This window comes from Choloepus didactylus, chromosome 4, assembly GCF_015220235.1.
Source record: "Choloepus didactylus isolate mChoDid1 chromosome 4, mChoDid1.pri, whole genome shotgun sequence".
Lineage (NCBI taxonomy): Eukaryota > Metazoa > Chordata > Mammalia > Pilosa > Megalonychidae > Choloepus > Choloepus didactylus.
This window is the reverse complement of record NC_051310.1, coordinates 46868802-46882620: the sequence shown is the minus strand read 5'-3', so window position 1 is coordinate 46882620 and position 13819 is coordinate 46868802. Positions and strand designations below refer to the sequence as shown.

At 40.6% G+C, this 13819-nt stretch overlaps 1 protein-coding gene and 1 pseudogene across 5 annotated transcripts in view; one reads left to right on the top strand and one right to left on the bottom strand.

Moving 5' to 3' along the window:
- PPP1R36 (protein phosphatase 1 regulatory subunit 36) overlaps positions 1 to 5660 on the top strand; it is a 72196-nt gene extending 66536 nt beyond the window's left edge. For 3 of the 5 annotated variants that reach the window (XM_037832540.1, XM_037832539.1, XM_037832537.1), the window contains 4 exons: positions 1854 to 1896; positions 2212 to 2390; positions 2481 to 2672; positions 3149 to 3666. In XM_037832540.1, coding sequence (XP_037688468.1) covers positions 1854 to 1896; positions 2212 to 2390; positions 2481 to 2672; positions 3149 to 3335 — 601 coding nt within the window. In that variant the 3' untranslated portion in view covers positions 3336 to 3666. Of the gene's footprint in view, positions 1 to 1853; positions 1897 to 2211; positions 2391 to 2480; positions 2673 to 3148; positions 3667 to 5096 lie in introns of those variants that run through there. The other 2 variants (XM_037832538.1, XM_037832541.1) reach the window with 2 other exon arrangements.
- Positions 5661 to 5669: 9 nt separating this feature from the next.
- Positions 5670 to 6232, bottom strand: LOC119532620 (annotated as a pseudogene).
- Between the last annotated feature and the right edge of the window lie 7587 nt (positions 6233 to 13819).

Genomic DNA, 13819 nt, shown 5'->3' with positions numbered 1-13819 from the left:
GACTCCTGGGCAAACACCTGCCTTTAGGAGATAAGGCTCTAAGAGTCACCCCCAGAGAACCTCTTTTGTTGCTCAGATGTGGCCTCTCTCTCTAAGCCAACTGCAGATAAAATCACTGCCCTCTCCCCTATGTGGGACAAGATTCCCAGAGGTGTAAATCTCCCTGGCAATGTGGGACATGACTCCTGGGGATGAGCCTGGCCCTGGCATTGTGGGATTGAGAATGCTGTCTTGGACCAAAATGGGGAAGAGAAATGAAACAAAATAAAGTTTCAGTGGCTGAGGGATTTCAAATAGAGTCAAGATATAAATCTGGAGTTATTCTTAGGCATTATATAGCTATCCCTTTTTAGTTTTTAGTGTTTTAGAATAGCTAAAAGGAAATACCTGAAACTGTTGAATGGTAATCCAGTAGCCTTGATTCTTGAAAATGATTGTATAACTATATAGCTTTTACAGTGTGACTGTGTAATTGTGAAAACCTTGTGACAGACACTCCCTTTATCCAGTGTATGGATAGGTGAATAAGAAAATGAAGACAAAAAAAATAGTAGGGGGAATAAGGAGATGGGATGTTTGGGGTGTTCTTTTTTATTTTCATGTTTTATTTTTTGGAGTAATGAAAATGTTCAAAAATTGATTGTGGTGATAAAAGCACAAATATATGATGATACTGTGAACCATTGATTGTATACTTTGGATGGTTATCTGGTATGTGAATATATCTCAATAAAATTGCATTAAAAAGAGAGAGAGAGATAAGGCTCAAATCTATATACCTCCTTCAGAAGGAGCATGCAGTTGTTCTCGGTCTATTGGTTACATTTTGATTATGTTTCAATTTCTTTTTGTATCTGACCAAAACCTTTAAGATTTCTTTCTTTTTCTTCATTTTAGACCTACCTCTGGTTCTTTACTTCCATACCTACTTAATATCATGTGTTACCTCCTAATTACCTTTCCACTTTCCTCACCTCCTATTCTGGTTTGCTAATGATGCCTTTTTGCAAAATACCAGAAATGGATTGGCTTTTATAAAGGGGGTTTGTTTGGTTACAAAGTTACAGTCTTAAGGCCATAAAGTGTCCAAGGTAAGGCCTCAACAACAGGATACCTTCACTGAAGGATGGCCATTGGCATTCAGAAAACCTGTTAGCTCAGAAGGCATACGGCTGGCGTCCACTTGCTCCCAGGTTGTGTTTCAAAATGGTGTTCTCCAAAATGTTGCTCTTGGGGTGTTTTGTCCTCTCTTAGCTCAGTTGCTCTTCAAAATGTCCCTCTTAATTGCTCTGAGTTCTTCTGTTTGTCAGCTCTTTATATGGCTCCAGTGATTTAATTCAAACCCACCCTGAATGTGTGGGGTAACACCTCCATGGAAATTGTCCAATCAATGGTCTTGCCCACAGTTGATTGAGTCACATCTCCATGGAAACACTCAATCAATAGATTCCAACCTAATCAACACTAATACATCTGCCCCTGTAAGATTGCATTAAAGAATGTGGCTTTTTCGGGGGGGCATAATATATACAAACCGGCACAGCTCCCTAACACTCATATCACCAGAGGCATTTGAAGGATACATTTCTGCACTGGCTTATTTATCCTGAATTTATATTAACTTTTGACCAAACACTCTATGGATTGCAATTTAGATAACCTAGGATGTTGAAGAAAAAAGAGATAATGAGACTCATTATCAATGCCTTTTGATAGCATTTATGCAGCTTAAATAATCTTGGGGCCATGGGTAATGAATCCTGCAAAATAGCCTTTTCGGGAAAATAAGGAACTAGATCACTGAAACACAGAACTTCCCTCTCAACCTATAGTTATGATTTGTTATATTGCAGGGAGAAAATATCAGATACACAAAAAGACTGGAAATTCTTTGAGGTGAGTCATTTTGTTGGGAGGCTTTTCTCTTTGATATTAGACATAAAGTATAACAATAACCAGTAGCCACTTGTCAGTCATTTATTTTTAGTGAATATATGTTTTAAAAAGGATGTTAACAAGGTACAGCATACCTTAAATTTCTGGTCTGATTTTCCTTATGTAAAGGTGTACGTGTATAATTTTCAGTAGCTTTCTAGGAATATTGAGAAATTGGGTCATCTGGGTTGAGTCTACTTAGTCATAACATATAGACAAGTGGGAGCTTTTCACATCAGAGCTGTGGATATGATTCTTGTCTATTTTCTATCGTAGTCGTTTTTTACTTTCTGTACACACATAGCTTGGATTGTCTTCCGACGTCAACACTTGACAGAGATTGAGGAAGAAATAGGGAGGCTTTTTCGTACCAATATGTTCAACATTCCTCGAAGGAAGCATGAGGATGAAGAATCGGGGGGGGAGAAGAAACGCATGACTTTTGTGCAATTTAGGTATAACCTTTTGATTTTTTTCCTAAGCTCCAGAACATTTCTAGAAAACAGGATGATGTAACCTAAATGTTATTGTTTTTCCTCTCACAGGAGAATGATGGCAAAACGCCCAGCAATTAAAAAAGCCATTAACATGCGCTCTCCAGTCATGTCTACTCTGCTGCCCTCTCTCAAAGAAAAAGCTCAGAATATCTTTGAGAAAAAGTATCACCAAGCAGGCATCAGACTCCCTGCCCAGATCCAAAAGCACATGGATAGCCTGGACTCAGTGCCCATGCCAATGTAAGTGGCTTAAGGAGACAGGCAGGAGAGCCCTAAGTGTCACTTCCTGTATCAGGCCAGGGAGGGTCAGGGATCAGGCACTATGTCTCTGCCAGAAAGTTGAATAAAGATGAAAACCCCCATCTTCCCACATCTCCCCTGCTCCTCTCCATCTTTTCCTTTCCAGAACATCTCAAGGTACAACCATCTAGGCTAGAAAAAATTACTAGAAAACTATGCCAGACTCCAAATTGTTCTAGTTTGGAGGAGTAACAAACCTTTTAAGGCCAAGGTTTTCTATATAAGAATCATCCTTGAGAAATGTGGGAAGGCCCAGTGTAAAAATCTTGCTGTGGACTGAGTTTTTTGGACCCATATGTAAGACTACAGTGGTATTTCATAGAAACAAGGAAAACTTTAGTTTTTGTATACACACACACATACAACCACAACCACACACCTCACTGCTTCAGCTATACCAATAATTCTTTTTACAGAGTTGGCATCTTGGGGGAGCCTCGATGTCTGTTCAACCCCCATACCCTTCTTCCTCTTGAACCAGAAGAAAACATGAACTCATCTGGGAGAAATCATTCTTTAATAGAAAGAAATAACACCAGGATTCAGGATACACTGGACTTCGTCATGAGAGCACTGTCCTCTAATGTAACAGTCTCTAAATAATCTGGTACATTCCATTTCTGTAATTAACTCTCTGTATTTGAAGTAAACTACTTTGTCTTAATCTCTTTATATAGGCCTAATATTTGTTGTTGTTTTTAGGCTTTTAAAATTGTTAAAACCTCAACAGTAGACTATTAAAAATTCTAGAAAGCTCTTGAAAAGCTCAGTTTCCTGTATTTAATAGTTTATGAAACATCCAAAGGAAAATTAACACTAGTTCTTCTCAAACTCTTCCAAAAAATTGAAGAGTGAGCATTTCCTAACTCATTCCACAAGGCCAGCATTACCCTGATACCAAAGCCAGATAAATATATCAGAAGAAAAGAATATTATAGAGCAATTTCCCTTAAAAATATAGATGCAAAATCCTCAGCAATACACTAGCAAATTGAATCCAATAGCATATTAAAAGGATTATACATAATGATAGAGTGGTTTTATCCCAGGAATGCAAGAGTGGTTCAACATAAGAAAATAAATTAATATAATATATCACATTAATAGAGCAAAGGAAAAATATATTGCATGAACATCTCAATTGACTCAGAAAAGGCATTTAACAAAACCCAACACTGGCATAATAGAAGCACTCAGCAAAATAGGAATATGAGGGAACTTCCTCAACATGATAAAAGGGCATTTATGAAAAGTCCACAGGTAACAGTATACTCAAGGGTGAAATACTGAAGGCTTTGTCTCAAATATCTGGAGCAAGACATGGATGCCTGCTTTCACCACTGTCATCCAACATTGTACTGGAAGTTCTATCTAAAGCAATTAGGCAAGAAAAAGAAATAAAAGGCATCCAAATTGGAAAGGAAAAAGTAAAACTATCTATATTCATAGATGACATGATCCTATGTATAAAAAATCCCAAATAATCCACAAGAACAAGGCTAAGGATAAGACAAGTACATAATCAAAAAGGAGGCAAAAGTCAGAAATAAAAGGAACAAGGCTGTAGGGCTTTGAGAGAGCCAGTCAGGTGAGAGACTAAAGGATGGGCATAGAAATGACTCTCAATGTGTGGGGTCTGTATAGGCAGAGTTGGGGTGGGGGGCACTAGGGAATGCTTAAATGGGTCCTCACAGGGTTCAGACCTCAAAACCAGGTGGCAATGAGGATGTGGCAGCAGCAGCCTGGCCTGTGGTTGAGCTGGACTGAGGAGATGGGTAAGGGGGCAGTGAGGACTCTCCCTTAGACAGGAAAGGTAGGGTCTTGTATAAGTTGAATTACCGTGGGGTGTGGGTGGGGACATGTTCTTAAACTTCATCCATTCCTGTGGGTATGAACCCATTGTAAATAGGACCTTTTGAAGATGTTATAATTTTCCCCACTGTTTTAAGGAATTTTTATTAAAGCAAGACTTTTGTAATCCAAATTATGTTTCTTTGCTCATTTTTCAATTCTGTTATTTATAACAGTGATTTTCTGAACAATTCCACAGTAAAGAATTACAAAATTAAAAAAAGGAATGCTTTAAATTTTTGTACTTTGCTGCAAATTCTTTTTCCCAGAGTCTATAAAAATATTAATTTGTTTTTGTTTTAATTTTTGTTGTTGTCTTTAACTTAAGTCTAGGACTAGCATTGTGTTTGATAGACCTGGCATTTGCTCAGTACCATGAGGTTCAAAGTTTTCTTTCCTTCTTTTATTTTATATTTTGTGATTTTTTTTCCCCACAATATTTAAGTTTTTTTGATATGTGGATATTTTTCTCTGGTAAAGCATGAGTTCTTTTTTGTGCTTCATTTTAAACAGTTGGAAAACCTGTGGCACTGTTAACTGCTTTCTGGGCAGCCTCTTTAGCTTGGTGGGCTTGTAGTGCCAGCTACAGCTTCATCAACCTCAGAACAGAGACTCTGGAAGACTCAAGCATATAAAGAAGTTCTGAATTACCAATTTCCAGGAATATGTCAGTGCTTTTACCAGCAAAGGTAGGGTGCATGGCTTGAATGAGAGGAAATAGATGTTCGCCCCAACATTTGCTTCTGCTTTTGCGGAGGGGCAGATGTCAACATGGAACCAAAGTTTCCTGATCTTGTGCATGAATAGCAAGCTGCTGCATAATAACTTATGGCTGTGTATTAAGATGTTGAACATTGCCAACTCCTGCAGCATGTTTATACTGTGGAATGACCTAGACAACAGGTGCAACTGCAACTGCAGCAGCCACAGGACATGGACCCATTGTCTGTGTTACTGTATTAGCAACACACTGTGTTGACATGACTCATGGAATCTGTGAAGAAGCTGATCTCAATTCTAAATGGTGGTCTAGTAGCAGCTGGATGGATAGCATGGCATATTTTGGAATGGATGAGGTCAGACACCCTAAGCTGACCAGCGAGGACTTTGTCTTAGTTGAGCAATTTGGTTAGGAGGATAATATGTAGCAGGTTCTGAGTCTGTGGGAAAGCTGCCATGAAGTAACCTGAAGGAGGTGCTGGCTGGTAGGCATTGATTATGGACTTGGGCATAGCTCTTAACACTTGCCATTCTCTGCATATACTGGTTAGTGAGGTGAGCCTGGTGCTCTTCTTAGCATTGAGCTCAAGCTATATTCAGAGGCTCAGTGACCACAATTCTACCATTCATTTTTGTAACTTTCAGTGGCTTCTTCTGGGGAGGAGAAACATGCAAAACCAAACTCTTTGCTGTGACAACCTCCATCATGAACTGTGCACTAGTGATTATACTGAATGGAGAAAACTCCAGAGGTGTTCCTCATCTATACCAACATCAAGATTTTTCACATAAAGGTTAACAACCTGCTATCTGGTGATCCCATCTTGCTTCATCTGTTCAAATTTGTGCCTAAGTTCCATCTGCTGGTCCACTTTTTTCTGAGCTTGACCAAATTAAATTTGTTTTCCATTGATTTCCTTTCTATTCATCTCATCCACAGCTTTCTGTACAAGGAGATATTATTTTTAGTTAAGGTGTAGCCCAACTGAGTGAGGTTGGGTCTTAATCCTATTCCTGGAGGCTTTATATAGAGAAAGCCATTGTGAAGAACCAGAAGCCATAAGCCAAAGGAACTGGAAGAGAAAGGAATGGACATCACCATGTACATTACCATGTGACAGAAAAGTTAAGGACTAAGGATCACCAGCAGCCAGTCCCAGAATGCCACAGGCTTCAGGAGAAAGAATTGCCTTTCTGATGCCTCAATTTTTTATTTCTCCTAGCCTCAAAACTTTGAGCCTATAATTTCCCATTGTTTAAGCCAACCCATAGTGTGGTATTTGCCATAGCAGCCAGAAAACTAAGACAGGTCTTATTGCTTGATCTTTTGCCCATGGTTGCAGAAGTCTTTTCTCTTTGGTCTTTGTTTAAGGCTGCCTCTTCCAGGATTCTGTAACATTTGAAACATCACCACCTTCTAACATTCATCCTGACCGGCTATGTCAGTGATTCCATCTTTGTATCTATTTTTAGCTTTAGTTCCATTTTTAAAAACAATCATCCCATTTGGAATTTGGCATATGACATTCTGATCTCCAAGCCAATTTTACATCAAAAAAGAAAAATAAATTTAAGTACCTGTTAACATTCAGCCCTCCTCCCCCTGAACAAATTTCAGGTTGGAGAAAGAAAGCAGTTTCAGGGGAATGAGAGCAGAGGGTGAATTTCCCTCCTTGTTTCATTTGCAAACCGCTGTGCTTCTGCCTACAGAGCAGTCTGTGCTGGCAGCGGGTTCATAAAGTTGTCCCTTTTCTCTGAATTTGGGTGATCCTGGTGGCTTTCTCTCTGTGGGGTGATGCCTGAGCAGTCTAGTGAGTCATGAGAAGACACTCAGTATCCAAGACCACTTCCTTTGCACCCTGGCCTCCCTCTTCCTCCTTGTGCAGAATGATTTGTTCTCATTTCCTTTACTTCTTCGACTTCTAACCCAGAAATCTAAGTAGACCAAAGGAGAATGCTCTGGGGCTGAGTGCCTTAGCCCTTGCCCTGAGCAGTCAGGCCACACTGAAACCTGGCAAATCAGTGGCAACCCAGACCTAGGGGCGTTTTGAGAGTTACCTCTCCCATCCCCGCTGTCCAGTATCAAAACATTGGCGCTGTTTAGGATAAAAGTCTTAGGTTCATTGACGGTTTTTCTTATACCAGCCTGTACTTCTCTTAGAAACAATTTTTAATATCTTCCCATCTCTCCCCCACTAATTTACACAAGTAATACTTGCTCAGTGTAAAAACCTTAGAAAACAATGAAAAGCACAAAGAAAAAAATAAACACCTATAATTTCACCACCCAGGATAATTTATCATTGTTAATGTTTTGGTGAATCTCCTTTCAGTCATTTAGTTGCACATACATACAAACAAAAACGGGGTCCTGCCATAACCCTTGTTTGCAGTCTCCCTTTTTCACATGGCAATATGTCATGAACATTCTTCTACATCAGTCAGTCCTCTTCTAAAACATGATTGTAATCGCCCTGTCATATTTCTGTGTTATGGATGTGCCACCATATTCTTGTCTAATCCCTTCCTTTTACATGCACGTTGTAAGCAAATGATTATGTCCTTAGGATAAAGCCTGCAAATGATATTGCTCCACCAAATATCACACTCATCCTCAAGGTTTTATTATTGCCAAATTCCCTTCCAGAAGGCTCATCTCAAAGCTCGCTATTCATATCAGTGTATGAGAACGCTCACTTCACCACTTGCAAACCACGTGCATTATCATTTCTTTGAATCTTTGCCAATTCTATAATAGTGAGAAATGGAATTGTATCTTTGTTCTAATTTCTAGCAGTAAGGATAAATATCCCTTCTTATTGGTCATTTGTGCTTTCCCTTTTGTGAATAACCCATTCATATCCTTTGCTTGTTTTTCTATACTGGGCTTCATATTTATCTTCCTTTTATTGATTTGTCAGTCTTTGAAGAAATTGAAAAGGTTCCTATTAAGAAAAGAAGTTACAGAAAAACTCAATATGGTTAAGATCCTGTTGGGGATTGAATTATATCTCTCAAAAAGTCCCTGGACCTGTGGGTATGAACCCATTTTAAATAGAACTGTTGAAGATGTTAGATATAATAATGGTGGTGTGGTTTTTAAGCACCCCTCCCATTTTTTTAGCAGTACAAACAAATATTTACATATGAAAAGAATAAACAGGCAGGCAGTGGGAAGGAGGATGAGAAAAAGTAAGTAGGTATCAACTGTCCAAAAATTACCAGGATGTGATTGCCCAATGACTGGTGAGTATCACACTCTCCTTCCCAATCCTTTTACTTCGCAAGAAGCACACACCAAAGAATGCAAGAGAAGGCTTTGAAAAGAAAAAAAAATACTCTCAATAAAAAGAAAATAACAAAATGCAGTATATCCCCTACATGCTCAGACAATTCGAATCAACTTTGGGCTGTACAGTTGGGCTGGGTGGATCTGGCAGTGGATCTATAGTTCACTTCCTACTTCAGGGGAGAATATTCTTTTGTGAGGCTTCTCTGAGCCCACTGACTGTATAAATGTGCTGGTTTGTAACCAAATACTGTTGCTTAACTTAGAGATAATTATCTCCTCCCCCACACTCATCCTTTTCCTTTCACATACAGCCTTTAATATGTGCTGATAATCACATACTGATGCAGACCTAGAAGGCACAAATTGAACATTTGCTTGTACCCATTAAAGAACAGTTGTGTGGATTTTTAACACTAGGAAAATTTTTTCCATTCCTTCTCACAGCAAACCGTAGAGTGTGATTCTAGTTGCCGGTTTTCAATCAGGATTCTGTGGCCCAGAGGTGTTGTTCCAGTTTGCTAATGCTGTCATTATGCAAAACACCAGAAATGGATTGGCTTTTATAAAGGGGTTTTATTTGGTTACAAAGTTACAGTCCTAAGCCCATGAAAGTGTCCAAATTAAGGCATCAACAGATGATACCTTCACTGAAGAATGGCTGATGGCATCCAGGAAACCTCTGTTAGCCAGGAAGGCACGTGGTTGGTGTCTGTTGATCCCGGGTTGTGTTCCAGCTCCTCTTTCAGCTCCTGTGAGTTCTTGGTTCTTTCTCCCAGGATGTTTCTCTCTAAACGCCTGGGGGTCCTGTTTTAGAATATCCCAGGGCAAACTTTGGGCTTCATCTAGTAGCTGAATGTCCTTCTGTCTGCATCTCCAAGCATCTCTAAGCATCAGTGTCAGCGTCAGCAAGCACCTGGGCCTGTGTGGCTCTTTCTAAAGGACTCCAGTAAACTAATCAAGACCCATGCTAATGGGCAGGGCCACACCTCCATGGAAATAATTCAAAGTTATCACCTACATTTGGGTTAGTCACATCTCCATGGAAACAACCTAATCCAAATATCCCACAAGATTGGATTAAAAGATCATGGCTTTTTCTTGAGTGACATAATATATCCAAACCAGCACAGGTGTTGTTACCAAGCTAGAATTGTAGGTTCTTCTTCCGAAATCATTGATTTATTGATTCACAAACAAATATGTATTGGTCACTTGCTGTGCTAGGCCCTGAGAATACATTCCCCATGACAAGTCAGAGATATCGTCTATGGCCTTTCAGATAGCTGGAGCTCTCCTCATGGGATGACTAGGATGGGAGAGAGTTAGTAGGGACCAGAAGATTTGTGCTTTATAGGTTGCGACAGGGTGTTTGGATTTTATATTCATTCGGATAGGAAGCCAATGGCGGGTTTTACACAAAGAAGTGGCAAGATCCAATGTATGTTTTTAAAGTCTTACTCTGGCTACTGTGTGGGAAATTGGCTGGGGATGGATGGAGAATAGAGGCTGGGAGATCACTTAGAGGCTACAGAGGAGAGAGATGATGGGGACTCGGACTATGGATGGATTCTAGATACGTTTGGAGGTAGAGTTCACAAAATTTGTTGATGAATTAGATGTCGGGGATGAGAAAAGAAAAAGCAGGAATAAGTCTACGTTTTTGGCTTTAGCAACTGGGTGGACAGAGTTTCCATAGGAGAGAGTGGATGAGGAACAGGTTTAGGGAGAAAATCTTGAGTTCTGGTTTGGACTGTTAAATTTGGAATGTCAATTAGTCATCCAAGTAGAGATGCATAAGCCTTTGGATATTTGGTTATGGAGATTTGAGGGGAGATCAGAGCTGAAAACATAGATTTGAAAATAATTGGCCATGGGACTGGATAAGATTTACCTAGGGAGAGAGTGAAGACAGAGAAGACAAAAGGCCCAATTATGGGGCACTCTGAATATTAGAGCGGGCAGAGAGGAGAAGCAAGCAAAGGTCAGTAAATCCTCTATATGTTATGTACCACTGTCAGTGAGATAAGAGGAAAACCAGGAGAGTGAGGAGTCATGGAAGACAAGAGAAAAAAGTGTTTCATTTAGTAGGGAGCAGGCAGCTGTGTAGAAATGCTGCAGAGAGAACTAGAACATGAGACCAGAAAAGTAACCATCAGATTTGGGAACATGGAGGTCAACTATGCAGACTTGGAGGTGTGGAGCCCACTTGAAATGGGTTGAGTAGAGAAAGGCAGGTGAAAAAGTGGAGACCAAGACTATGGACAACTCTAGAAGATTTGCTGTAAAGGGCAGGAAAGAAATGGTGGAATAGCTAAGGGGTGATATGGAGTCAACGAGGTTGGGTTTTTGGTTTGGTTGTTTTAGTTTGGGGCTTTTTAGAGATAGGAGATAGTAGAATGCATTTAAATCCTGTGATACAAATGATCCAGTGGAGGGGGAAACTGATGAGACAGGAGAGAAAGGAGAGACATGTAGGAGCTGAGTCCTTGAAGCAGCAAGATTGGGATCTGAAGCCAAGGGAATTGCCCTTAATGAGAAGAGACATCCGGTCACAGGTGGGAAAGCAGAGGGTATGAAACTCTTTCTCCAAGTACTCCTGAAGACCTTACGTGACTAGATGCCCCCTCTGGGTACATCACTTGAGCAATGCCCAGTCTCTGAATTTTCAGTAGAAGAACGTGGGTAGCAAAAATTCTTAACCCAAACGAGTACATCCCTAATGGTGGACTTGTAGACACCGCGTAGGAAAGAGGTATCTGGGCTATGAAGTGTCTTTCTGGTTCCCCTGAAGATGCACTTTTTATCACCTACTCCTCTTATGTAAAAGGCCAGCCTCAAAGGTTGTATCATTTTCCCCCTAGGATTCCCATAACCAAGTTACGGATCATCAAGCATTAAAATCAACAGCATCTGAGCTCTGATCCTGCTTAGCCTCTATAGATCTTATTTTGTGCCCTGTGGATTGTATATTAAGACTCAATTCATTCCTCTTCTACAATTGACTGCCAGGGGAAATTTTCTTTCTTTAAAGTTTACTGTGGTTGCTTTCATCAGAGAACAAGAATATATAATCTATCATGTTTTCCTTTTTTCTTTTGATGCAAGGAATTACAGAAATAAATTTAATGCTTAATATAAGAGCTTAGAGTTCTGGTCTCTGAGATTTTTATTTTCTATTTTTACAGCTTTGTGGTGCTTATACCCTTTTTTTTTATTAAACATTTTATTTTGAGATAATTGCAGATTCACATGCAGTGGTAAGAAATAAAACAGTGTCCCCCAATGCTAACATCTTGCAAAACTATAGTACAATATCACAACCAGGATGTTGACCTATATACTCAAAATACAGACCATTTCCATCACCATAGAGATCGTTGTGCTGTGCATTTACAGCCACACTCACTTCCATCCTGTCCTCAACCCCTCCTTAAACCCTGATGACAACTATTCTTTTCTCCATTTCTATAATTTTGGCATTTCATATACATGGAATCATACAGTCTGTAACTTTTGGGGATTGGCTTTTCTTCCCTCAGCATAATTTTCTGGAGATTCATTCAGGTTGCCATGTAGGTCAATAGTTTGATCCTTTTCATTGCTGGGTAATATTCCATTGTAAGAGCATACCATGGTATGTTTAACCATTCACCTGTTGAAGGACATCTGGATTGTTTCTAGTTTGGGGCTCTTACAAATAAAACTGCTATGAACATTCATGTATAGGTTTTTGTGTGACCATGTGTCTTCATTTCTCTGAGGTTATACTTTTTATAATGTGCGGTCGCGGTTACTGCTTCTGGGGGGAGTGGCGGCCGGTAGCGGAGCCCTTAGCTCTCGGGGCTGCTTAAAGGGTACCGGCGGCGGGGGCTCTTTCCCGGAGGCGAGGGCGAGGCGGAGGACTTGGCCAGGTCCTCGGCGGGAGGCGTACAAGGTGTGGAGGGCGGCGATAAGGACAAAACACTCTTCATCCAGTAGGAGTATGCGCCAAAGAGAGCGTTTATTTAGGGGTGATTACAGGTTATATAGGCTGGTAAGAAGGGCAGGGCTGGAAAGGAGGTGAAGTAGCCTTAAATGGCAATACTGAAGGGAGAGGGGCTAGGATTGGTTCTGAGAGGACGCAGGAGCCGTTGCAGCGGGCGGGAGTTGTTCTGGCCACGGTGCATGCGCACTGGCGGTGGCAGGAGTTGCCTTGGCACAGGGGAGTGTGCGGGCAAGATAAGGAAGTGGGGAAAGGGTGGTTGGGAGAAAGGCGGTTCCCTCCGGCAAGCCTCCCCTGCCAGTGGCATTTTGGGTGAGGAAAAGGGAGCTGCCTTGACCTCGCTACCCAGGCTCGGGGGGGCTGCAGAGGGCACTAAACGCCCGTACCCACTACCCTCCCCAGGGGGTGATATCAGGTCCCCTGGCCCAGGCCTGGTAAGTCGAGGTACAAGCTCAGTCACCCGCAATAATGAATCAATATTAGGTCTGTTTTTGTGAGTGGATGGGATATCATCATAAAGAGAATCTACTTTTTTTGTCATGATTGTTGTTAGTGTGCTATCATCCTTCATCTTCAGAGCTCCCCTGTCTCTCATTCTGCTTACGGCCTGGAAAAATCAGTTGAAACTTGGAAGGGTTAAAAGATTGTAGGTCCAGTGGAGTCAGAATTCTGACATAGGTTCCTGACGCCTATTATTATAAAAACCACCGCAATTCTTAAGATATCATTTGTTTTTGCTTCTTCTCTCCAGAATCTTGGTCAATGTGAACCATGTTTGGTTTCAAGTTCCTTGCTTAGGAAAGCCCCAGAGCTGAGTTTGGGCATTCTTTTCACACATAGGCAATTAAAACAAAAATTGCGATCGAGATGGGCAACAACTCACCCCTAGTCCCACTTCATCTGGATCTAACACTTGAAGTTAAGATAATCACTTCATGGAACCATGGTTTAAAAGACCAAATCACTGCTGAAAAGAATGCTCAATTCAGACAAAGAGACAGAACAAATCCACCACGAACCCATGCCATAATTTTTTTTTTTTGAAGCCACATCTGACAAGCCCTCATGAGGAATGAAGGATGAGAAAGCAAATGCACCTTTTCATTTTTGAGATTAGAAAGCAATACATACAGCTAAACACAGCTCTCACACTCTCTGCTTACATCAATGTAATATCTAGCAATTAAATTCTGTTGGCTCATTTTTTCTATTCATCATTTTGCTCACTCTGTGCCGGGGACT